Consider the following 26,607-nt stretch of genomic DNA (forward strand, 5'->3'; position numbering starts at 1 on the left):
CACAACTCTAATTCCATGAAAGGGATGGGAAAATTGACTACCAAGGGTCATTTGGTGATATTGAGATTTGAAGTGGCAAGAAGTTGGTATGTGTTATTAAAAGAGATTGGGGGTTGTGAATCAAATGATAAATGTCATGATATCTGTTTAATTAAAGTGAATATTGAGGACCCTTGGAAGAACAATATGTGATAAAATATCATTCTTGAGGGTGTCAATTATAGGATGTTTCCAAGATTGGTTCAAGGAAATGCGATAGCGAAATCTTTGTGGTGAAAATAGAGCGATAAATCACAAGATGATTGAAAAAATCAAGGGTAATTTGCAAAAGAGTATTAGGTTGTAAATCATGTGTAAATAATGTTTGTTGTAATTGTAATTGTTCAAAAACATAAAAAAAGCTTCATTATATTCTTTTTTGCAATGTTACATGTCATAAAGAGCACTTCATGAGTAACATTGTAGATGTTTGAGACGTAAAAATCATGCTCGTATGTTTAATAATAATAATATAATAATCACCTTTCAGTGGTCTATGTACGATCTATGATGGATCTACCAAGAACCCACCCTACCCCACCGTACACGGGAATTTGTCTTCGCTTGAGCAAAGTCCTTACATGGCATGTTTTGGAGAATATATTTTTCTTTCTAAATTGACCCTAATTGCAATAAACAAGCTCTTTTGTATGTACTAGCAAGCTGGCACACATCTAAGTTCTAAACTTAACCTTTCAAGTGATGTTCGTCCTTTATGTTATAAATATAGACGTGGATATAAAGAACATAAAAGTGGAGTTATTTCAACTACAAATAATTAATGGCATCTATTATCTATGTCAATTATGTTCCTTTACGTTCAAGAGTGACTTTATAAATTGGAGTGGATATATGGTGGCAATACGTAGTACAGAGATGGTTGTTCCCCCCTCCCATTAAATGATAGAGGGGCATGAATGACATGAGAAACATAGAGAACAAACATGTGGGCTATTGAGTGTAAGATAAATAAGTGATGTCGCCCATATGGAAGTGGTAATGACTACCCGTTAAAGAGACTAAAGTTGTATATTGTTGGTCATTTTAACTAATGGAGTATATTCTTATTTGGAAAAAAAAGAGAAAAAAGAAAAGAAAAAAGAAAAAATATGACTTTATGGGAAGGTAATGCCTTTGTGCTCACTATAACTATAAAGGCGCTTCTCATTCCATTTCCAAAGCATCTCTATCTATGCATTTTCTATATGCCTACCTAGTAAAAAGGAGTTCATAACAATGACCATATCACATCATCTATTATAAGAGTTGTTTCAACCTTGAATATTACATAACTTCTAGAAAAGACAATAGGCTAAGGTGATATTATTTGGTTCGTAGCTTGTATCGGATTTGTCCTATCATCTAACGTATGCTATGTGAGAGATGGGCATGTGTAGGACATTATTCATGTAATGTTCCATTATTATGCCCAAGGGGTACGTAGGCTCCATAGAAAGCCAACCTCTTGGGAGAGTGCCATCATTGTAACAGTGGTGTACCTTACATTTTTTATTTGATAAATTTACATGGTATTGCCTGTTTGCTCATGAGTGTGCACATTTTTGTCTATCACCAAGGTCTTTCCAAGTGTTGCCACCCCAGCAATCACAAGGCATCAAAGCCAAACACTACTAGTGTTACCTCTCACGGAGAACTCTGGGACCTCAAAGTGATTCTAGGTATAGGTGTGATTCTACATTAAAATCTCTGTCCATGCCAAAAGTCTTTGGTGCTTCTTGGTGGGCTTATAATCAGCTCACTCAAATCTGAAATCAGGATAATCCCTAGATCCTCCGTACAAAAGAATCGAATCAGATGAAATTGATGTGCAATTCAATGCTGACTTCCAACAAAAATCATACTAAATTTCTCTAATTGTTGGTTATTTAAAGCATGAAATGGAAGCTTCACCGGATATTAAAAACAAATTCCCGAGCATTCATTGTCACATTTCAATTACACGACCATTTTTTCAAGATTGACTGATTACTAAAAGATAGCCACATCCTAAACTTGAATCAAATGAATATATTGAGGATGAAATTTATGAATACAACACCTGGCCATGGCACCACCATGACCAAGTAAGTGGGTGACAATTGATATATGAGGTAAATATCGACTTCAATACTATAATACATACATGAATGTTTTGGAACTGTGTTAATACTGTTTTTGCTGTGTTAATCCTTCAAAAGTTAGCTCGACAAGTTCATCTATGCCACACCTTACTATAATTTCCCTCCTGCAAATCACTTAAGAACGTAAATTCAAATCAGTAGATTGCTCATGAGTCACAAAATAGTTGAAATGTTGCGCCATGGCAACTTTCACATTGGAATGGAGGAAGAGGAAATGTTTATGTTGGTTCAATCACCTTTGAGGATACAATGTACGTATGTAGAAACAAAGGAGTTGAACAATATGTTAATAGATTACAAATACAGATGGGATTCGAGCACAGACTAGATGACCAAACCACTAATATAATCAAAGTGAGTACACATTCAACGTACGTTCGCATGCTTGATGAGATACATGACAGATGACATGTCACAAGTGAATCTCTAAAGCCAATTTTACGGAGAATATTTCAGTTTGCAAGATCAAACCATGAATAATTAGTGCTAGCATGTGTAATATGTTTTGAATAGTGTTCTTATAAGTCACCTTAAGACCATGATTGGAATTATATATAACAAATATATATATATCCACAAAATAAGTGTGGGTGTCTAAATAATATGTTCATATAAATTAGATTAATGTGGTTAAAACTTAATGTTTAAAGGTGATGCTTTCACATTGTCCTTAAAGATGTAATGTCTTATTATTTTTATGGATTTGTGTGACATTCTAGAAGTTCTCTTTCTATTCTAATGCCACTTTTACACTACATAATGGGAGGAAAAAGAAACAAAAAGGACACATTCACACAGATGTTGGAAGAGACAACATTTTCTTCTGTTTTCTACCATTGGCCCACCCACAAGCATTTTTGTGCCTTGGGGTACCCTCTGTTGAAAATCATTATAGATGCAAATGCTACTATTTCTTTTGCTTTGATTGGTCGTTCATGTATAAAGAACAAAGAGAAAGAGTGTGAAAAGATTTAAAAAAAATTACAACGCATCGGAAGCCAAAGAACAAAACAAAGTGATGCAATTTCACCTTTCGTATTCCTAGAGTAGTCCATAACGACTCTTATCAATGTTTACTAAAAATCTTGTACCAAATATTGATCATGTGATGGGTATGCTTACCAAAAAAAGATTTTTAAAAGAGGGTCTTGATTATCCAACGCATAGGCTACCAAGAAAGATGTAAGCCTAAATTTATGCAACGCAAAAGATATTGAAGATTAAGAATTCCGGTTCTTTAACCCAATCTTTATCTTGATTCCATAACCTAAACTTTATCTTGGTTCTTTTTAACCTAATATTTATCTTGATTTCCTAATATTATTACTCTTAATAGATGTGAAATGAATATACGTTCCTTTTTCATATAAACCTTACAATTATTTTTTCATATCTCTGTTAGATACATGCATCATGTCATGAATCCACAAGAAGAATGAGAGAAATAAGAGAGCAATGGAAAGAAAATGAACCTGTGTATTAGAAGCTGAAAAAACTGGAAATTGAGCTTGTGCTAATCCGAGGGTTCTCGTTGAGTGGAGAAAAGCTGAGCAAGAACATCTCCTTAGACACTTTCCCAGTTCTATCCCACAGCTTGAGGAGCTTAGCTACCAAATCTGCACTCATCTTTATATGTTCTTCATCATTTGGATTTGTCCACATCAGGTAAACTAACTTCAATTTCCTCTGCTTAGATTCCAAAGGTATACCCCATTGCTTGTACAGTTCGTCTCTTTCAGCAGAAGTCAAGGACGATTTCAAAAACTTCACTAATGACTCCCTTTCACGCTTTAGAGTTCTTGCCCTATTGTAAATTACATCACAATTCTTATATTTTAGTAGCATATTTCATATCTAGTAGAACTAGAACTAAAATTAACAAAAATATGTTTGGGTCAATAAAATGCCGTGTTATTTGTGGCATATCATTGATAATTAAAACAATAACAAACAAAAATATTAGGGTCAACGAAATCACCTATTATTAGTGGCTCATTTAGTGAGAACTAAAACTGGAACAAATACATGGTAATGTCAGCAAAATCTCCAGTTATTTGTGGCATAGTTACAGAAATGCAAAAAATTTCGGTTATTAGTGGCTTATTTAGTGGAACTAAAACAAGAAAAAATAAATATCTGAGTCAGTAAAATCCTGTGTTATTGATGGGATATTTAGTGAGCATCAAAATTAGAATTAACAAATATGTCGGGATCAAAAAAATGTCCTATCATTAGTGGCATATTTACTGAGAATCAAAGCTAGAATTAGTATTTATATTGGGGTCTCTTAAGAGAATGAATTAATATTAATGGCGTATTTAGTGAGAACTAAAACAAGAAGAATAATTCTCTTACCTCAATCCAGGACTAGCACCGTGTTCTTCTCGAGAAAGGATGCTCCCCTTAAATCCTAGTGTTGAGTTATGAGTCCTGAGCCATGTTAGCCTTCTTAATTCAACTTCTACATATATAGCATCTCCAGGATCTCCACGAAACAAATGATAAAATTGTGATCTGTATACTATTGAAATATGACAAATATCCCAGAGTTCAAAAATTTGCTTCTGTTTCATGTGGAACTCAGACTTCCAACTCTGAACTGATAAAACGAGTGATGAATCTGAAGGCAGTCCATTACTTGCACCATTTTCTAGGTCAGAAACCTTAATCAAATAAGCAATAGTGTAATCATTAGCAACATAAATTGGCAACTTGATAGCAACTAACAGATATCTCTTATAATTGTCTACGCTTACACTACCTTTCAATAGACAACTTTCATATTTTCCATAAGTGCTTTAACCACAACATTGTCCATGGGGTATTTTGTACATTGACATTCTTTTGTGTGGTTTCACCTCATATTACATAATGCGGGTTTTCCACGATAACAAAAGGGGTTTAGGGTTTAGGGTTGAACTGAAAATTGTTAAAAGATTACCCGAGAAGTAAGTACTTCTTTCTGATGCTGTAGCTCAGCAACCCTCTCCTTGAGATTCGTAACATACGCATGAACATTCACGACACTTTCTTCTGCATGACCACATTATACAACCTTTTGTATCCTGTTCTCCAACAACATGAATTTATATGATGATTAAGCATATACACTTACCTGCTTCTGGTGGGGCATCCTTGCCAATCACTAAATTATCTTTCACGAAAACTTGGAGGGCTTCCTGATTCTCATTTACGGAATTTCTCACAATGTTAAATCGTGTTGCTTCATTTTCAACTTCACATTTTCCTAATGCAGGCAATATTGGCACAGTTCGTTTCTTCACCATATTGTCTTCATTATTGACAAGAACCTTTTCCACATCATCAAAATCAACAAGAGCATCCTCCTCCTTACTTTCTTTACCATTTGTCTCTACCCTTTGAGTCTTGTTCTCCAATGATATGCCTATATCATTTGCATCTACCTTAATAGTTGCTTTCTTCAATGGTATATCTTTATGGTGAACCTCTACTGTATGCATTGCATCCTTCACAAATTCGTTTGTTCTACTTTCTTTGATAGTGACGTCTTTGGTAATAGAATATGTTTTAGACATGGATCCAGCTACCCGTGACTCATATATTCCATGTATCTCTGCTTGTAAGAGTGCAACATTATCTGCCGCTTCTTGATTCTTGTTCAATTGTGACAAACACAAGCATTCAACATTTTTCTCAACAGCTTCCAATGCCTGATTTGCATCTTGTGCAAGTTCTGTTTGTAAATTTTCTAGTCTGTAAATTTCTTTAAGCAAGATATCAGAAGCTGATTTGCTTTGCTTTTCTGACACTTGTATTGTGCTATTATCGAAAGTTTGATTTAGAATTTTCTCCTCATTTACATCCACTGTATACTCATGCTTCTCAGGCTGAAACATATCTTGCTCAAAGGATTCATGAGTTGAATTAATGTGGTAGTAATACTCCTCAGCTGGACTTAATAGTGAGGTATCCACAGCATCAATCTTGGACAAAACCTGTGTTGTCCAGATCCAGTCAAAAGGTCAGAACGACCTTCAAACCCTTCCACAGTGCAGAGCTATTTATGCATAACCACACACAATGACGTTTGGGTATCTGTTGCAATTACTCACTAATTAAAGTGTGCAATTACAACTACATAGAGAAGCATGTAATAATCTCACACATCACATTTGGGTACATTTTGCAATTACTTGTTTACATGTGCACTCAAGCACACGGAAGAAGCATGTGTTACAGTTATTTATCTGTTCTTTCAATACTTAATCACATACACAATCATATGTGAATCTGTGTTGCAATTACTTTTTCCTTTCCATATTCACTCATAATCACATGGAAGAAACAAATAATACATTTATTCATCAATACTCACATGCTGCCTTTCATCCTCCATTGCCTCCATCTGTTTTAGGACAGCATTTAATTGTGATTGTACAAAATCCCTCTGTTGCATTATTTTCCTCATTTCATCTTGCATCTAGATTATACAACACCACACTATGACAAAGTTAACATCTATGCAGGAGTAAAAGAATGCAACAGGAGCCAGTAATAGAACTTAGCACAGATAAGTTGTACCTTTTGGATTTGTATCTCTTTCTCGAGCACCAATTCATCTGGAAAAGACTGCACTGGAAATGTAGAAAGCTGTAACTTTGATTCAAGCAAAGCAACCTCTTTTTTCAGCTGCTTGATCAGATCTTTCTCTGAGATAACCTGAACATTCATGAGACCATATACTTTGAGAAATTACGGAAATTATATGTCAAGGAAACACTGTAGGGATTTGCATATAGTAATGTTATATATAGACTACAGATCCTCACCATGTTTACTTGGGCTCGATTTGTGACCTCTTTTGCACAAGATGCAAAAAACAAAGTGTTTCGTGTCTGCTCAATGTGTCGATTTGATGGGCTTACCGTACAAATTACTGCTGTTCTTGCATTACCACCAAGCGAGTTTTGTAAAATTCGTGTTAGCTTCGAATCTCGAAAAGGAATATGACCTGATTTTGCTCTGTTTGACTCACTGCATCATCATGAGCAACATTATTGAAGGTATATACTATACTTGAATTTTTCAAATTCCACCAATGCATAGAAGCAGTGTTGAAATACCTGAGCTTCCGGATTACAGTACTTAAAGTTAGAAGACTACGATTGATATAACAACCTTCCTTTAGTCTAGTTCCATCAGATTGAGAAAGAGATGCACGTTCACTTCCTGCAAGATCAATGAAATTCTGTACAGAAAATTTAATTTTTGTGGCAAAAAATACAAATATAGAGAAAACTTCGAAATACTGATAACTGGGGGGTCTATGCGAAAATAAAGGAAATCTCAGGGATATTTCAGAGTTTTTCCCTATTATATATATATATATATATTATCATCAGTTAAATGTCTAGATTACTTGCAGATGGAGCCTAAACTTACCAAATATGCAATGAGGGATTTTGCAGGCCTTTCATCCATCATCACTTGAGAATGGCTTTCAATCGTCTGACCAACAGGAGCAAAGAGACAGCAAATTACGTCAATAAGAGAGGAAAATATAGTCATTTATAACCGATGCAGTAAGTTTCCTTATTACAGAACATACCATTCTGATGATCTGATGAGATCTTGAGCTAATATCATTCATAGCTGTCTCTCCAACCTGCCTGTGAGCTACAAAAATGATGATCCATATATTTAATACTTGAACTAATGCTTAGAAGGGCCTTTACTAGGAACTGTCAAAATAAGTTACATACTCTCACAAAATGCGAGAAGGTTATGGAGATGATCTTTATCCTGCACAACTTTCTCTGTCAATCCCTCTACAACTGTTCCTTTCTGCAAATGATATATGAATAGTCACTGGCATGTAGAGAGCATATTAAGAATGATAGATATGGAGTTTATTAGAAAAGAAGATGATTATCTTCCACCTCACAGAGGACAATGTAAAATGAAAAGAGATTCTAGATTAGTTAGGTGAGGTGTGATATAGTTAACAGATTTTTCTTATCAGTATTGTCAGCTTGTTGGTTGATGTACATTTTTTAGATGATATTCACATACAAATCGATGAGGACAAGTCTTATCCGTATGTATAATCATTTGGCATATAATGAGTATGAACATACTCAAAACCTGAGAGTTGTGTTTAAAACAAAGAGAACCTTTCATAAAGAGGAATAGAACATAAATCTCGTTGGCTTCTTTGCATGCATTTTTATGATTATATACAAACTTCACAAAGATATTCCTGCCTATGGGAATATATCCAGCATAAAACCACACATTACAAACCTCAGGATCATCTAGCAGACGTAGTGGGCTGCTTTCTGGATTGAGAAGATCATTGACGACCTCGTTATATATCTCCAGTGCAGAAAATTTAATAACAAATATCCTATCAGAATGCTGCAATAGAACATACACATGAGATAAATTACATATGAGTCTATTAATACAGCTCATCCCCATTTCATATTAGAAATTGATGTAAAAAGACAATTGCACCTCGTTGACGTATCTAAAAATATCATCTGCAGCATTCTCTGTGATACCATGCATTGTGTAGGTCTTTCCACTGCTTGTCTGACCATATGCAAATACGGTGGCTGAAAGACAGAGAAGATATCTCATATAATTGTACCGTCCATTACAATACTCGTTTACAGAAAAAAGATGTATTCACATATAAAATACATCCTGAAGAGATTTTTGTATTGAGGCATTCAGAGAAGCACTTACCATTCTTCCCCATCAATGCTGAGAGGGCAACTTCTTTAGCACCTTTCTCATAAACTTCATTTGTTGATGCTTGAAGGTCAAAAACTTGGTCTGTAGAAATTCAGCAATAAATATTCAGCTGGAGAGCAAATACTTGCCATAACTGCCCAGGCAGTGCATATGAAACATATCAACAATGTACATATATGTTTACTTTTGTATATGTTATTAACAGTTAAATGAATCTGCATCTCAACCCAGTTTTCTTAGTTTCTTAACATCAAAATCTTGGGAAATCCTTGTGTATAGAATTACCACAAAAGCATAAGTAATGTAAGTAAAATACATTGACATTCAAACCAAAAACCCCTGAGAAACTTGGATTTGGCAGATGATGAGAAGCACATCCAATGAAAATCTTTAAGAAAGTTAGTATCTATGGCTCTTTGTCCATGGTGTGTAAGTTGTTCCTTTCTACTTACATTTGAGTTAGTTTCCATTTACAACTTTCAATTGTAAAAAACATTGAAAGAATTGGACCAGTTGGCACAAACGCTGAATGGATGCTAAATTATGGGAAAAAGAGCAATGCAAGAAAAATGTCCATACACATAGAGCTGACACAAATTCATGGTTGTGATGGCGTAACTGTTCCAAAGATGCCAAATCATGAAAGAAGAGCAATGCAAGAAAAAATAGAGAGCTCCTCATAGACATCAAATGGAAGAAAATCAGGTTGATGATCTAAAGATGCTACATTGGGGGGGAAAGGAGCAATGCAAGACCTATGTAGAGCTCACTATAGGTCTAAAGATGTTAAATTATGGAAGCAAAAAAACGATACATTTAGAGCGCACCAGACATAGATCTCAAAGAAGCTCATTGGCATGAGTGCTCTTAAAATGAACACAATGTTGAATTAAAATTAGCTAAGAAGGACAAAATGTCAACTGAGAATCACCACAGACATAGAATTGAGGAAAATTAATTGGCACAGAGTGCTTTAAATTTGAACGCATGCTGAAGATTATGAATTATGATGAGCAATGCAGGACAAAATGTAGGTAGAGAAGCTTTCCACAGACATAGAAGTGAGGGAAATTCATAGGCACGTGCACTCTAAGGAAGAATATATGCTGTAAATAATGAAAGAAGAAGAGCAATGGAATATAAAAAATGTAGGAAGAGAGCGAAGCTCACCATAGACATAGAATTGAGGGAAACAAGTTGTGTTGTATGCGACATGATGAGCAACAGTTTTCTCATTCACACACTTCCACGCGTAGAAGTCATTATTGCTCACTTCTTTGTCAGTGAGTGGTCTGAGACGAACAGTAACAAGGATCTTCTCTTCTAATAAGCCCTTGCTTTTACCACATTGCCCTTGTTCCATCAGGAATATAATTAATAGATAAGAATGACTACACAAGAGATTATTATTTCACTCGGATTAGTTGCAGAAAGGAATTCCTTTTACTAATACAGCTATTGATATTGATTCTTTTCTTTAGGGCTGTTGACATTATCCGATCATAATCAGATAAGATTGATGGAGCACATCGACAAATTTAGATGTGATGTGCTTGTTACTGTAACGGATTATGAATTCTCATTAAAATACTACGCACTAGTGTGGTGAGATGATGATGATGACGAAGATGAAGATGAAGATGTTGAAGATATTGATGATGAAGATGAAGATGGAGATGAAGATGAAGATGGGGATGTTGATTTTGATTTTGATTTTGATGGTGATGACCAACAGTACCAAGACTGTGTTCTTGAAGAAAAGGCTAAATCTTTGCAGATTACGAGTTCGGAAAGGTGAGGAAGCCAGAAACGTATGAGGTCGTAAAGTAACTAATTGTGGTCGTAAAGTTGAGAACACCAGAAACGTATGAGCTTGTAAAAGTAGCGACGACGAGCAGAAATCTGAATACTTGCGTCGATGATCTTAGAGAAGGTTAAGCAACAAAAAAAGAACAGCGGAATTGAGAGAAAATCGGCACAAATAAACATCCAGCGTTTCTGATTCTGAAGTATAACAACGAGAAAAGAATTGCCGAGGAAACCCTCCTGTTTCTCTTATTATCATCATCTTCTTCTTTTTCTTCTGAGTCAGAACATCAAAGGCATGGAAATGACTCGCATGCCGAAGCTCTGCGTTTCATTCCGAGGAACATTTTGAGGAAAGTCTCCCTTTTCCTTGTGTCTTGCTTCAAAGGTACTGAAAACGTTCCTTATTCGAGAAATAAGGTCTCAATTCTGTTGAGAGATGAAGAAACAGGAAGAGATTCTCTTGCGAGATGAAGAAACGTCACAAAAATTGTGGAAGTTCTGAACGATGGAGACAAAATAACTTCTCCTCTTCACCCTAAACCCTAAGATAAAGGCAAGAAAGTGTAAGTATAACCTACCGTTTCTGATCCTGTGTCAGATAAACAGGAAAGAAGCTTCCAAATCTCGAAGATAATGAAACAGAAACAGAAACAAATCTGGTTTCTGATCCTGTACCAGAATTACACATGGCCTTTCCTGAATGGAGTCGAAATAAACCCTAATTATTATTACTACTATACTCCGAGCTCAAGAAACGCTCCTGTTTCTCTTCTCCTGTCTCCGTGGGAAATAATGGCAGATAAAAGAGGCAGCTTAGAGAGGATATAGACAGAGATTTAATGTTTTAGATGCTAGTTCTGAAAAATCCATGGATATATACTTTTTGAGTTCGCGTACACCGAGAGAAAATGCAGAGAGAACTGAGGAATTAGCACTGGAATTTGATTCAATGGTGGAACTGATGATGATGTGATAATAATGGGGATCATGACTATCAGAATGTCGTAGCAGAAGCGAAACTTTAGAATCTAATAATCTGATAATAGAATAATAATAATAACTGCGAAGATGAAATTCCGCAGAGGATTGAGAAATTAGCAATGGAGCTCGACTCGATGGTGGAATTGGAAATGATGATGAATGATGACAACTATCAGAATGTTGGAGCAGAAACGAGTCGTCACACTCCAATGATAATCTGTGAATGGGAAGATGAACAAGAAGGAGAGAATGAGGAGAAGAAACAGAGGGGAGGAGGAGTTGCAATTAGGGTTAGGGTTAGGGATATGGCTATGGCTATGGCTATGGCTATGGCGTGCGCTGTCCTCTTGCCTTTCTATGTCAGTCAGTTTGTCTGTCTCTCTCTCTCTTCTCTCTCTTCTCTCGTTCTTGCTCTCTCTCTCTAGAAACAGATGCAAAAGGCGGTACCGCACCTAATCAAAGATTAGTGTAACTAATCCTTTCGCTTAGCGCGGCTAATACTTTGAATTAGTGCAGCTAATCCGTCCAATTAGCCCCCTATTCATCCATTTTGAGTCTTTAATTCGTTTCCTAATTAAGCTTATTTCTTTCCTTAATTAAGGCCCAGAACCTTGGTCTATTTTTACGTTTTTGGTAATCCATTTATTTCTAATTAGCATTTTTCTCTGTCCCTTGAATTTGATTGATTGATTTATTATATTATATTTTCTTTATAAACCCAATAATTAATTAGCTAATTTTCTTGGTTTCTCATATTATCTAGTGAACGTCTTTCTTTTCTTTAATTATTTTTCTTTAAACGTATTTATTTAATTAAAATATTATTTTAAATCCATCATGTGTTTTTTTTTCTCCTGTATTCATTTAAATTAAGACTTTTTCGCCACTCAATTTATTTAATTAAGCTCTTTATCCATTTTATCCTTTTTTAAAAAGAAATCTATACATACATACATACATATATTTATTTATTTTTTCATATTTGAAGGATCTCTTCGCCATCAAATTGTCAATTAATGAAAGGGCTTTTTGGCTTAATTAAAAAATTTTAAATTATTTTCTTCTTTAATTATTAATTCTAGAATTTTAAGCTTAAATAACTAGGATTACTGACATGTTTGAATCTATTTCTAATTTTTCTTTTTCTTTTTCATTGTCGATATTTTAATCTATTCAATAATGATTTAACCCTAGTTAATTAATCTATTCGTTATGCTCATATGCATTAATCCTAGTTATTTAATCCTAGAAATAGATTCAATAATCCTAGTTATTTAATCTATTCGTTATGATCATATTCAATAATCCTAGTTATTTAATCTATTCGTTATGCTCATATTCAATAATCCTAGTTATTTAATCTATTCGTTATGCTCATATCCATTAATCCTAGTTGTTTAATCCGAGGATGAGGAGGATTATCAGTAGCTTTGTTATGAGCTACTGTGGCCATATCCATTAAGCCAACTTGAAGAGACAATGTTGGGTGAGTCATAAACCCATGACATAATTGGCTCATAGTATTGGAACACAAAGGAGAGATGGAATGTGATAGTTAGTGCAAATATCTATCAAGTTTGGCCATATTCATCAAGGATTTTCCCCCAATAGTTCTTTCTCAACTCAAACGATTGTTTTAATATGCCGAGTATTCTTTGGGCACATGTATATTTCCTTGTACCACTTGTTGTGAGTTCCCTGGTCTTATAAATGAAGGAAACCCATGAGGGAATCATTAGTTCCCTACAACCTTAGAATTATCAATATGGCTCCTTAATCTCCTTTTTAGAATGCTTATATAATAAAGCTACTTGAATTAATGGCACATTTGAAGAGTTGCATAATCTAATAACACTCCATGAGTCACTGTGAGATGAACTAATGATCCGAGTTTGATAATCCATTTCTAGACATGTTTGCAGTTTTAATGGCCCTAGTGACTAGATATCTAACACATTTTGCCTCTCCATTTTCTCAAGGAGTGTGGTCTCAAAGAGCTTTTTATGCATTAGCTGTTTGAGTGGAAAGTTCTCCTAAATTATGGTCCAATACGACTTCAAGGGAGTTCATCTCCTTACAAGGTAGAGAAATAATGAAGTAGATAGATAATTTATCTAAGAATTAGTATGAAAGATATCTTCAACAAACTACTTTATGGTCGGTTGAATCCATGGAAGCTTGGTTTATACATTTCTAGTGGTATTCACTCTGGGTATAATTTTTTCGCCATTTTTTTTCAAGAACCACCCAAAGTGTCCACCAAGGAAAAGTGACATTCTATCTATAGATACTCAAAAACAAAACATGAGTACTTGTTTTCATCACTAGCATTGGTGGACTCACAGAAGAAGAGGTATGACTAGTTGGAGACCTTCCTAAGTTGTTTTCCAAGAATGTCTCTCGATCTAACTAATCTTCGTGTTCCTCCGAGCTCTTTAAGACCACATAAAAATAATTTGTCAAAGAGTAACACATAAAACGAAGTTCTTTGAGACCACGCACCTTGAGAAAACAGACGGTGAAATGTTGAGAAGTAAGATGTATTGGATTTCTTGTCAATAGAACCAAAAATTTACAAACATGTCCAAAAATAAATTATCAACCTTGGGTTAGAAGTGAAAACGCTAGAAGTGCATAGACGTGTAGGTCACTATGGCTTGTTGACCCATACGTAGAAGACAACATTGTTCAAAACCAACAAGGATCTATGGTCCATTTGTTGGATGTCGTAACAATGAGTTCTACTTCCTTTATTTGTCACCTCACCTTCTATGGAATCACATCATTTAAATAGTTTTATTGTCAAACACTTTTGAACACAATCACATTTGACATAATCTCTAGTGGCACTTTCATGTATGTGTGTTTAACTGAGTGTGACCATCTTCTATGCATTTGTTCAACATTTTAACTCTAAGAGGCAATCTAGCATTTCAACAAAAAGCATAGTTTAAAAAGCCTTGAAACTAGGAAATGTAAGCCAAATTACCCAAACTCAATCTATGAAGTGACGTGTTATTGATACTTTGAATTGTTATTTATCAATAGCTCTTATGAGATTACAGTTTAAGAGGATATAGAAAATGAACCTTAATTATGGAATCTACTAGAATGCCATCAATTCAAGCGTAGATCTAGTTATCGTTTGAGTTGAGTAAGCGCAATGTTGAATTAAGTTATCTTGCAAGTAGTTGGGGTTGCTAGAACCTATAATTATTCAATTAGTTGGGATTTTATGAGGAGCTAATTGGTGTGTTTTTGGGATTTGATTGGAGTTTATTACCATTTGACAAACGTGGTAGGTGCTATGGTGTAGCGATTGGAGTGTTACCACTTGATTAAGAGTGATTAACCATTTTTATTTTAGTTCCATAATCATATTATTTGTTAAAGGCAAAAGACTCAAAATTTAGACAGAATTTCTCAAATCAATTATTGTATATTGGTCATCTTCATTCCTCTTACGAAGTTTGATTACTTTCATTGTTGTGTTTATAAATAAAAGGGGTAGTGTGCCATATTGAATCATTTACCTGTAATATCTCATGTTAGAGTGGCGTGTCCATATCATTAGTGATGGGAGTGGTAAAGTTATGCTAAAAAGTGACACGCTACGGAACTTTGATGGCTCTTGCAATTTACAAAAGAAAGTTTTGGTGTGTGAGTGCCTTGTATCAAAAGATAAGACATGCTTGTATCACGCTGTTGGGCGATGTTTTGTACTTGGGTTAAGCAACCCAATGAAGTAAACGATGTGTCAATCACTTTTTGGAGAGTTGAGAATTAGCTTATTGGTTGACTAATTGATTGTACAACTAAACTTAACTACTCTTGCCTTTTATTTTTGTAGTCTTATTTGCAAAATGGTGCGCGGAACTTTAGGATCCTACCTTGTTGTCACTTTTTAAAGTAAACATTTTCTCGATAAACATGCACACATAACAAGTCGTCTATTGTTTTTTCTCAAACTTGAATATATCGGGTGCAATCTTGTGTGCATCTCTCAATCACTTGCACATGTAATAGGAAAACCTAACTATGTTTTTGGCGCCTTTTTAATATGTACGTATAAATATCCATAATCCCAAAATGCTTTAACTCTAGCCATTAATTTGTCGGCCTAAAAAGTTTACTTGTAGCATATTCAAATGTTCTCTGATGTTTCTTCCATTCTTGTGTTATTTTCTATTGCATATGCTCAATAATATTTTGAATCCCATTCTAGAATCCAAACAATATGGCACCTCGATAGATGAACGTTTTGCCACTTGTCTCTTAATTTTCATGAAAGAAGCTTATCAACACAAATATTTAATGTAAGTTGTACGATTGTCTACTTGTAGTTGGACTACTCATTATGTTGTCCTTCCTTTTAAAATTTCTTTAGTCTATGTTTCAAGGCATAGACTAAGCATGAACTTCATATTTCAATGTGATGGTAGTCTTGATCCCGTGATTTCATATAGTATCAAAGGAGACCTCCTTTACGAAGTAAAAAAAAGAAGCTCCTTGCAACTATGACTAGTAGTGTGTACTTAATGGTGTCAAAATGTCATCTTAATGATAATGGATCATTACATTTTGTCAGTATTTCCTTTAATAATGTATTGTTGTCATTTTCAACCCATGAATCATGATGTTTGTAAAACTATATTTAAAAGAGACAACTTTCAAATTGAAAAACATGGACTCGTAGAACGAGAAGTTTCTCAACTCTTGAGTTGCAAGAAATGAATTCGTAAAACCAACTCGTAAAGAGATACAAGTTTGAAGTTGAATCAATTTGAAAAGCCAAATTTTTTTGGCAAACTAAGTGTTAGTTTACTTAATCATCTTAAAGTAAAAAATGGAAATATTTATGTAATGCATATAACATCTATATGTTGTTCTTTACACTTTAACACACCCACTCTCATGTAAGATTACATTATTCATCGCGAAACACTGGTGCCGATACCAATGCTTGTGAAGACTTGCCCTTAGGTTATATGGTTGGTGATGCTTCACTAATTACATGTTAACTACTCGCTACATCTCTTTAGCCTTAATTTAGAGCATCTTAGGGAATATGTGAGGATATAGAAGGATTTTTATTGGACGTGCCTCATTACTAGCCCTAATGGGTGTTCACTCATCCTCAACTTTGAGTGGAGCTTCATGTTGGTAAAGTACATGTGGAATTGAGTTGTAGTTCTTATTGTTCAAAAATTTTCCTAATAGAGTGATCCGGAGTGGACATTGTGATTGTGAGAGGAATGTGTGCGTAGGGAATGGATTGAATGGGCAAGGTTTGGAACACAAACTCGAATGTAGTTGAATGCAAGACATTATAACAAAGTGTAATGCTTTGATTCCCAAACTTATTCAACGGAAAATATATATAGTCAATACGTCTCCTCACATGTGCCCCGGCCCCCAATACCTCATTTCACCACACTTTAGTGGATGTCTCTCCTATTTGGAGCGCCATTTATTTGTGACAAATTGGATTTTGGAAATCACCATTGTTTCCATCATTAAATTTGTTAGTGCCAATGATATTTATCATCAGATGGAGATTTTTCTATATGAGGCATCATGAAGCATGTGTAACACGACATAACTTCCAAACCATTTATGCATATTTTCAATCCAGTCTTGCCACTTTTCATTATGCTTTGACAATCACCATGACTAGTTATTTTTCATCTAATAGCATAATGTTTGATAAGGAAGCTCCAAAAGAAACCAAAGACAAGTGAAGTTGATAGCCAAGAGCATGGCCTAGATATGGTGTTGAAACAATCTAAACCATGACTAGTTATTTTTCGCCTCATAACTTAATGGTTGATAAGGAAGCTCCAAAAGAACCAAAAACAAATGAAGTTGGTAGCCAAGAGCATGACATGGATATGGTGTTGAAACAATCTATGCCATGCTCTTCATATTGAAGTAATGGATTGATGATAGAGAATGGGATGGGCTCCATGATGTATCAAGGTCTGCATTTTCCCCATTTGATGAAGAAAATGGTTTTCTAGTCATGTGTGAACCATGTGCCTCCACATTTTTTCCATGTCATGATACATCAGGGTTGCAAAAAGGCGTCGTTCACAAAGGAATTTATTCATGCATCATGAAGCAAGCGTGTTGCATCGTATCATCCAAACCATTTGTTCATATATTGCAACCAGCTGGAACACAAATTTTTGCTTTTATGTGTTTTTTGGATCTTTTGACTTGTTTCACATGTGATTCTAGGCAACCAATGTGAGAGACTTTTTTGAGCCTCGAGCATGTACTCAACCATTTCCATGATTATGATCTGGACGGGAAATGTGGACCCATCACAAAAAGTAGGAGGGTGTATGGTGTTTGTTTGTGAATTGGAGAAAGCTTGTAAGAAAAAGCTTTTGGACATCTTTCAAACTCTTTCTCAACAACCTTAGGTATGCTATCATCCCACACTTCCACCCCATAAAGAAGCATCAATGTCACCTAAAGTGTTTAAAGTTATTTCTTGAGAACCCAACATTTTATTTCTCCGCCATTACATATGTTTTCAAATGCATGATATGCTCTCTTTCACAATTCAACGTGGAGATAGCACATTCATTCAATTTATGATTTGAAGAAACTTTTGAAGAAACTTTGATGCCAAGGTACTTAAATCTTGAACCACAATTTGAAGTGGTTAATTGTACATAATACATGTTTTATCCTTATTTTGGCTCTTCATGATTGCAATAGTAGTTTTAGATCTATTGAACTCAACTTAGTATGCATACAAGACTCTTCCAATGCCTCATGAGCTTTTGTGCATCTCCTAAAGTATTCGCATCATTGCATACAAAAAAAACATGATGATTACATTCCTAATGACCAACTTTTGTTGTAATTGATCAATGTATAAACAAAATAGAGTTGGTGAGAGTGGGTGTCTTTTCTTAACACCAGTAGTGCAATTGAAAAAAAACTGAAATTACATCGCCCATATGCACACAACATATAACCTTCTAATTGATTTGAGAAATAGCAGAAATACATTTGATTGGTACAATGTGTTCTTCACGTGCCACCAAAGATGTGAATGAGGTACCATATCAAAAGCTTTATGTTACTTTACAATAACCATGCGCAATCCTTGACTCGAGACTTAGGTCTTTCTAAAAAGAGATAATGTATGGACCAAGATGTTGATAAGTCACTTATGTTAGTTCATACAGGAATGTATGGTTTGTTGGACTTTACGTTACTTCATAAGTGTCATACACGAATCCCAACTTGAAAGACGAGCCTTTATAGTAATGAGTCGAGGTGATGAGAATCTGAAAAATTCTTGTGTGTGGCTTGAGTATCACGTAAATGGTAATAACTCGTGTACAACATGAATCTCTTGGAGACAAAGTAGAGGATCCTCTGGTGGGCTTTTTCAAGATTTTGGGATGTTCAAGCTTCATCCAAAGGGATAACATCCCATGTTGGCCAAAAAGGGACTAGAATTGATCAAAGAATGAACCAAATTATCATAAGAAACCTATGCGAAATGCAAATAGTCAACCCAATCATCATGTTGATAGTAGATGAAACCATAAAGAAACTACTCTAGGATTTGAATGGTACATTCAATTTGACCATCAATTTCTAAATGATAGGTCAAAGAGATTCTACAAGAAATTTGGAGGAACCCAAGCAAGTATTTCCAAAATTTAGAGATGAATTATGGGCCTCAATCATTGATCATGCCATGGGGAAGACCATGATGTTTAAATGCTTACACAAAACTAGATATATTGTCTCTTAACAATTGATAGTCTTTGTGCATGTAAGGAAATGTGTCACTTTAGTGAGCAAATACATCACAGTAAGAATGATATTAAAACCTTTGGAATATGGAAGATCAATAATGAAATCCAAAGAGATAGACTTCCATCTATTGACACTTTAGCCCAACACCATCGACTATCAACAACTGCTAAGGGTTGGAATAACCCATATGGTTTATGTAAACTAGGATATTTCAATCGACAACATGTATCTCAACCACAAATGTAATGCTCAACAAAGTTATGAAGTTGTGGTTGCTAATAGCTTCGAGAAACTGATTCCAAAGTCTTGTGGACCCTAAAATATCTGTATCCATCAACATGTCATGGTAATTGTGTTACAAGACTTGGAGTCAAGAATGACATCATGAACATGTAGTAATTTATTATGAAAAAACAACTCATCATGTTGATTGACCTTATTATAATATTTTAAGACGCTAGTTTCCATTAGCCGCAAATGATTAGGACTCAAGAAGACTTGCTTAGTAGGCTCTACTAGATGCGGTGCCATATAAGGACATTGAGATAGAGCATCAACCTTTCCTTGAATACATGATGAAGAAATTGTGCGTGAAACTACGTTCAACAAGTTTGTTATCAACTCCAAACTTATGTGTTCTAAAAATGTGTTAGGTTCTTATGATTAAATTGAACAATGATTTGATCGGTAGAACCTTCTAGAAAATGGTGCCATGCTCAAAAGAACTCTACAATAGCCAAAAGCTCATTGTCATGAATCTCATAACTGATTTTCATAACCTCATTTTCCCATGAATGGAAAGCGACTAGAAACAAATTTTCCCTTTGTCATTGGTTTGTAATATGAAAAATTTGAGTGCAAAATCAAACATATAAGGTTCTAGAATAATGGCTTTGGGTGGTTTTACATGGATCAAAATAGGGTTGTATATAAATCCACTCTTTATGCTTTCAAATGCCTTTGTTGCACCTAAATTCCATGTGAATGGTTGGTTCTTTTGTGTAAGAGATAGAACCATCTTCGATTAATTCCTGTCATGAATTTCTAGTAAAGATGATCAAACCCCAGGAAGCATTAGACATCATGCATGGACCATTCCGTTTTCTAGTCTAGAATTGTTTGCACTTGTGCAAGATCTATAGACTATAGAGATACTTTCCAATGAGACTAAATATCCTAGGAATTCCACTTCATCACAATTAAAACTAAACTTCTCACGTTTGCCATAGAGCCCATGTTCTCATAATTTTCGTAGAACTTTAGAAACATGAACATCTAAATAAATGATGGTGAATATGTCCAAGAAGTCTAGAAAAATATCATTGATCATAGGTTTAAAATCCTTGGCTCATTCATGAAACAGAAAGAAGTGACTATACTCTCAAAATGTCCATATGAAGTGTGAAACATAGTCTTCCACTCATCAATTAGACAAATTCAAATACGATTATCAACATTTCTAAGATCTAACTTTATGACATTTTTAGATTCAATCAGGTATTTGAAAAGAGTTGAGATTAGAGGAGAGGCATACCTATTTCAAATTGTGACTTTGTTTAAGCCTTGATAGTACACAATCAAGCGAAATGACTTGTCTTTTTTCTTAATAAAGAAGATTGTACCACAATAGGATATTTGGAATGCCAAATTATCATCAAGATATTTTTCAAAAACATTTAGCTTTGGTGGTGATAGGTTATAAATTGGTCCCTATGACAAATCTTTTCACTAGTTGAAGGTCGATAGGAGAATTATAAGGTCAATGTTCCAAGAGTGTAGTAGCCTTCTCCTTATCAAAGACATCTTGAAATTCTTGACACTTGGTTTTAACTAAGGTTCCTAGTTTATATGGACTCAAAGATGGTATTGTTACCACATAAAGTACAAACATTTCTTTCTTTAATCCCTTGATGCATTACACTTAGACTTTGAAACAACTTGGAAGTTAAATGTCTGTTTTTTTGTAAGATCCCATTTTCTCCAATCAATCTTTGAATTGTGGAGCTCGAATAAAGGTAGATCAAGGACAATTAGAGGCTCAAGTCTATGGATTATATTGAATGAAATCACACAATTCATGTAGGTTTGTAACCTAGAAATACACAAATTAGCTCAAACTCTTGAATTATATATTCGGAGGCATTAGGATGAGCATTTATGACTATGCTAGATGTAATTTTGTCAAGAGGCTTTTCTCTGTCGAGGAAAAAATTTGGTCCATGAGGCAAGAATTGGCTTCTAAACTTAAGAGGCCAAAGGCAAGAACTCAATAAGATCTAGATGACATATTAAGTTCAACTTGTGACGCAAAACTCATACTAACTTGATTTGACCAAATGGAACCATTACTTTGACTCTTGTCCAACCAAATTGTTGTAGTTAAGGTCGTCAAGATGAGGGTATACAACACAACACCGTGTATGATTAAGACAACAAGAGATGGATATAGAACAATAGAATAGAAGGATTGATAGAGACAACTCATGAACAACAAAAGACAGATAGAGAGAGAGAGAGAGAGAGAGAGAGAGAGAGAGAGAGAGAGAGAGAAACTAAAAGGCACCAAAATACATGATGGGAAACGAGTCCCTCCGGATGGGAAGGAGAACACAAGCCGGATCCGAAGGAGAAGAAAGGTCGGACCCAGACCCGGATCCGGATCAGTGTCCGGATAGGTATTCGGGAAGAAGGAATAAAATGTTGTTAAGAATTAGGCAAGTAATTAAGCAAGGATTAATTAGTACCTAATTATGTGATTAGTTGATAAGCGGAAGATTATGTGATATGTGTGTGAGAGGAAGAGAGGGAGAGAGAGAGATACACTTATGAACAACACAAGATGGGGGATGAGTAAGTATATTAAATTAGCATTATCATCATCAAATACAAAAATACCCACAATGAGGTATATATACATCTCATGTGCAAAGGTGCACATGTGTGAGTAGAATGTAGGTACTAAGGTGTAAGTCCTATATTAAATGTACTTAGGAGTGGAGGATCTAGAATATCCTACTTAAGTATAGGGTCCTATTTAAGGCTTTATAGTCAACACTTCTAACTAGATTCTATCTAGGTAACTACGAAGTTACATGGTTGACTAACTAACTAAACTAAGTTGAGCTTGATCTCTCAACAAATGTAAATAGGTTTCGGTATCAATGTTGTTAACAGAGTCTCAATGTTCCGGAAAATAGTGAGGCTCCGATATCAAGATGGCTCAAGCATGGCAGATCATTTGAATGTCTTCCAGGGACTGATAAACCAAACCACCTCTCTAGAAGTGGCTCTTACCCACAAGGTACAAGCATTATTATTGTTGCAATCCCTTCCGGACAGTTGGGAGACACTCGTCATCACACTGGGAAATGCCAGACCTGAAGGGAAACACATATCCTTGGAGAAGGTGAAGTCAAGCTGGCTTAATGAGGAAGCTCGTCGGAAGGATAGAGAAGCAATTGCCGACCCAAAGGCCTTAGTCACGGAAGGTAACTCGAATCAGGGAAGAGGCTGGAACAAAAGTCCCCAGAACTGGGAAAAGTTGGGGACCAGGTCGAAGTCACGGGGAAGGCCTACTTGCTTCTATTATGGGAAGTCAAGGCACTTTTAGAAAAATTGTCGACACTACCGAAAAGACAAAGGGGAAGCTAGCGGTATTCAGCCAAAGAAGAATCCACATAGTAAGAACACCTCGGGAATTGCAACAAGTGAGGAGGAGCTGTTGTTGATTAACGAGCAGAACGAAGTGAATCTTGTCGATGACTATTCGACATGGGTGGTCGACTCCAGAGCGTCATTTCACCTAAGCCCCAACCAGATGTGCTTCTCATCGTACAAAGCTGGAGACCAAGTAGACCAAGTCTTTGTGAAGAAGGGGAATGAAGGAGCATGCTGAATTGTCGGCATAGGAGATGTGTGTCTGGTGACGTCGACCGGGTGCTGACTAGTGTTGAAGGATGTCTGACACATTCCAGAAGTTCGACTGAATATGATATCAACCGATCGACTGGATGATGAAGGCTACACATGTAGCATCCAGAATGATGTCATGAAGTTTTGCAAAGGGAGTCTAATTGTGGCTTCAGCCCGGAAAACCAACACGTTGTATCGTATGCATGCTCGGATATGTCGGGAAGAAGCGAATGTGGCAGTCGGCATTGTCGGTGAGCTATGGCACAAGAGGTTGTGCCATGTGAGTGAGAAGGGGATGTGGAGACTTGCCGATGACGACCTCATTCCGGAGGTGAAGAACGTGCAACTTGAGAAGTGCACCGATTGCTTGGCCAACAAGCAAAACAGAACTACCTTCCAAACTAGGCCCCCGACAAGGAAGAGAATGTTGTTGGAACTCGTGCATACAGACATATGTTATGTAGATACTAAGTTACAAATTGGCTCACAATATTTTGTGACATTCATTGACGACTATAGTCAGAAGTTGTGGGCTTCCGTCTTGAAGACCAAGGACCAAGGATTCTCTGTCTTCAGAGAGTTCCAAGCGAGTGTTGAACGAGAGACCAGCCGACAACTAAAAGCGGTCCAAGCGGATAACAGTGGAGAATACCGAGGATAGTTCAAACAATATTGTTGGTCGAAGGGATCTTGACTCGAGTATACCGTGCCGAAAATGCTGGAACTAAACGGGTTGGCCGAGAGGATGAACTGGACCATTATGGAGAGGGTCTGAAGTATGTTAGCACATGCTAAATTGTCCAAGACATTGTCGTAAAAATCCGTCACTATGTGCGAATCGTGAGGCGGAACCATCGGGGTTCTAAACCGGAAGGATTTGAAGTTTGTACTAACTTTAACGAGAAAGTATTTAAGATAGATTGAGAGAGATTGATATGGAGAAAGAGAGAGATTGAGATAAAGATTAAATGCTTAACTTTAGATTTGAGAGACAAGATACATCAAAAATAGGATAACAAGTTTCTTATTTTTCCCAAATTTTTCATTAGTTTTCTCTTGCTTGATTCCTCCACTCTTTTATAGATGCCCCCATGCATATGGTGCATGTGAGGGTGCAAGACATGCACGTAATGCATGAAATGCATGTTTGCCATGTCATCATCTAAGCTCTCATGTATGAGAATTTACATCTAAAATGATCAAAGTAAAACTTTTGAAGATATAACTTGGCTTAGTGGTAAGTCTATTGATTTTCAACTTGGAGGTGCAAGGTTCAAATTCCTACTTGCACCCCTTTCTACACAAATTTTCTTTTTACTAGGCTTTTTAGTCTTGTTTTTACAAATGTTTAAGTGCATATTGCACCTTCACTTGACCTCCAAAGAACTAGACGATTTTGTTCGTTTCACACAAGACATCGTGCGTCACGATAAATCTACCCGTCCGTTCCATCCTATCTGCATCCGTTCGGTCCAGTCCCATCCGTTCGATCCGGCCCGGTCCGCATGCCATCCGGTCTGCAACCCGAGCCGGTTTCGTCCGATATGCATCCCGATCCGGTTCCGGTTCCGTCGTCGTCCAGTCATCGGTTCCGTCACCTTCCGTCCAGATTCGTCCAAAACCAATGAACTCTGCTGCATCCATTCGTCAAGTCATAAAACTCAACATTTTTATGCTCTAAACACATAAATATATTTTGAAGAGATATTGGTCTGCTTATATACTCTGGAATCCTTATTTGTCCTGTCTATGTGGGATATCTCACAATTTTGTTTTTCTCTTCTTCTTCGCAATCTTCATACCCACATAACTTGATACTTAGTTGTCTGTTTCTTATGTAGTAAAGTGCATTTGAAAGCTCTTGAAGACCTCCATCTTTTCATACCAAGATATTAAACTTATTTAGAATAGTATCTTCATTATTATTGTTTCATATATTGTGAGAAGAACCACACTCGATTTTGTATGTTCCTCACAATTTACACACTATCGCCGAAATCTTCACGACAACGTGTTGGGCTAAGGCATTGATGACAGCGGTGTACGTGATAAATAGATCACCCTTGGTACCCTTGAACGGAGATATTCCACAAAGGGTGTGAACCGGCAAAGACATCTCCTATCGACATCTAGGGGTGTTCGGTTGTCTTGCCTACATGCATGTGGCAAAGAACCAAAAGGCAAAGATTTCCGGATAAAGAATATGTTGTCGAGGTTATCCTCATGGATGCGTAGAAGTTGGTTTATATGATCCAGCCTCTCGGTTTTCAGTTGGCGGTGTCCCGGCTTAAGAAGTCGCTTTACGGTCTGAAACAAGCCCCTCGAGCTTAGAATGCGAAAATCATGCACCGGTTGCATAAGATGGGGTTTGTGACCTCTAAATTTGACTCATTGTTGTTCATTTGGCAAGGTTCGGACGGTCCGGTTTGCATCTTACTTTATGTAGATGATTTAGTCATCACCGGACCCAGACTCAATGAAATTGGCCGTGTCAAAGCACAACTGTCGGACACATTTGAGATGAAGGACCTAGGGGACCTTCATTATTTCCTTGGGATCGAGGATCTGAACCCCCGATGGCATATTGCTCTCACAACGACACTATGTGTTGAATTTGTTGTACAAGTTCGGCATGACGGAATGCAAACCTGTCTCCACAACCCTCGACCAAAACTAGAAGCTCTGTCCCAACTCCGGACCAACCTACGATGAGAAACAGTTCTGACAAATAGTCAGAAGCCTGATATACTTGACAATCACCCGGGTCGACATCAGTTATCCGGTCGGTGTGATCAACCAATTCATGCAGAAGTCAACCGTGGAGCACCATCAATGCGCGCATCAAATATTGCGGTATGTGAGCGGCACGAAGGACTGAAGACTATTATACCGACATGGTATAAATAAAGATATAGTCGAATACACAGATGCCGACTGGGCTGGCGATGCATCAGATTGCCGATCCACTCCGGTTACAGGTTTTCTCTAGGTAGCGCGGCTATTGCGTGGAGCAACAAAAAGCAACCAATTGTGGCTCTGTCAAGCACTCAGGCTGAGTACCGAGGCGCTACCAATGCCACCTGTGAAGTCATCTGGCTTCAGCGACTGTTGCGAGATCTCCGGATCGAGGTGCCGACCCCGATCCTAATCTATTGCGACAACATAAGCAACATACAACTCGCCAAGAACCACATAT

At 36.4% G+C, this 26,607-nt stretch overlaps 1 protein-coding gene and 1 long non-coding RNA gene across 3 annotated transcripts; one reads left to right on the plus strand and one right to left on the minus strand.

The window, feature by feature from the left end:
- Positions 1-2,047: 2,047 nt before the first annotated feature.
- Positions 2,048-12,042, minus strand: LOC147856434 (kinesin-like protein KIN-7A). 2 transcript variants are annotated; one of them, XM_087329685.1, is made up of 16 exons: positions 10,092-12,042; positions 8,913-9,002; positions 8,679-8,779; positions 8,466-8,579; positions 7,925-8,006; positions 7,771-7,838; positions 7,605-7,670; positions 7,286-7,410; positions 6,992-7,196; positions 6,744-6,881; positions 6,538-6,642; positions 5,296-6,157; positions 5,122-5,213; positions 4,536-4,843; positions 3,653-3,984; positions 2,048-2,284 (listed from the first exon to the last, which is right to left on the minus strand). In XM_087329685.1, exons 1-15 carry the CDS (start codon positions 10,282-10,284, stop codon positions 3,660-3,662), a joined length of 2,874 nt encoding a protein of 957 aa, XP_087185811.1. In that variant the 5' UTR covers positions 10,285-12,042; the 3' UTR covers positions 2,048-2,284; positions 3,653-3,659. The 2 variants fall into 2 exon arrangements, with proteins under 2 accessions (XP_087185811.1, XP_087185810.1); XM_087329684.1 differs by having other exon boundaries at positions 2,048-2,294.
- On the plus strand, positions 6,045-7,470 carry LOC147856435 (uncharacterized). Its single transcript, XR_015530731.1, has 2 exons — positions 6,045-6,183; positions 6,689-7,470. It is a non-coding gene; the product is annotated as an uncharacterized LOC147856435 (long non-coding RNA).
- Positions 12,043-26,607: the final 14,565 nt, after the last annotated feature.

The sequence above is a fragment of the Azolla caroliniana genome, unplaced genomic scaffold (genome assembly GCF_043228905.1).
Source record: "Azolla caroliniana isolate FFs.n. ecotype wild unplaced genomic scaffold, voAzoCaro1.0.p SCAF_13, whole genome shotgun sequence".
Lineage (NCBI taxonomy): Eukaryota > Viridiplantae > Streptophyta > Polypodiopsida > Salviniales > Salviniaceae > Azolla > Azolla caroliniana.

What these genes read in the sequence shown, in the direction of transcription:
- LOC147856434 (XM_087329685.1), bottom strand. Translation starts at nt 10,284, where the DNA reads ATGGAACAAGGGCAATGTGGTAAAAGCAAGGGCTTATTAGAAGAGAAG. An exon ending in TGGAGGATGAAAGGCAGCAT is followed by an intron (nt 6,158 to 6,537) that starts GTGAGTATTGAT and finishes TGGACAACACAG; the next exon opens with GTTTTGTCCAAGATTGATGC. An exon ending in AAGAAGTACTTACTTCTCGG is followed by an intron (nt 4,844 to 5,121) that starts GTAATCTTTTAA and finishes TATTTGATTAAG; the next exon opens with GTTTCTGACCTAGAAAATGG.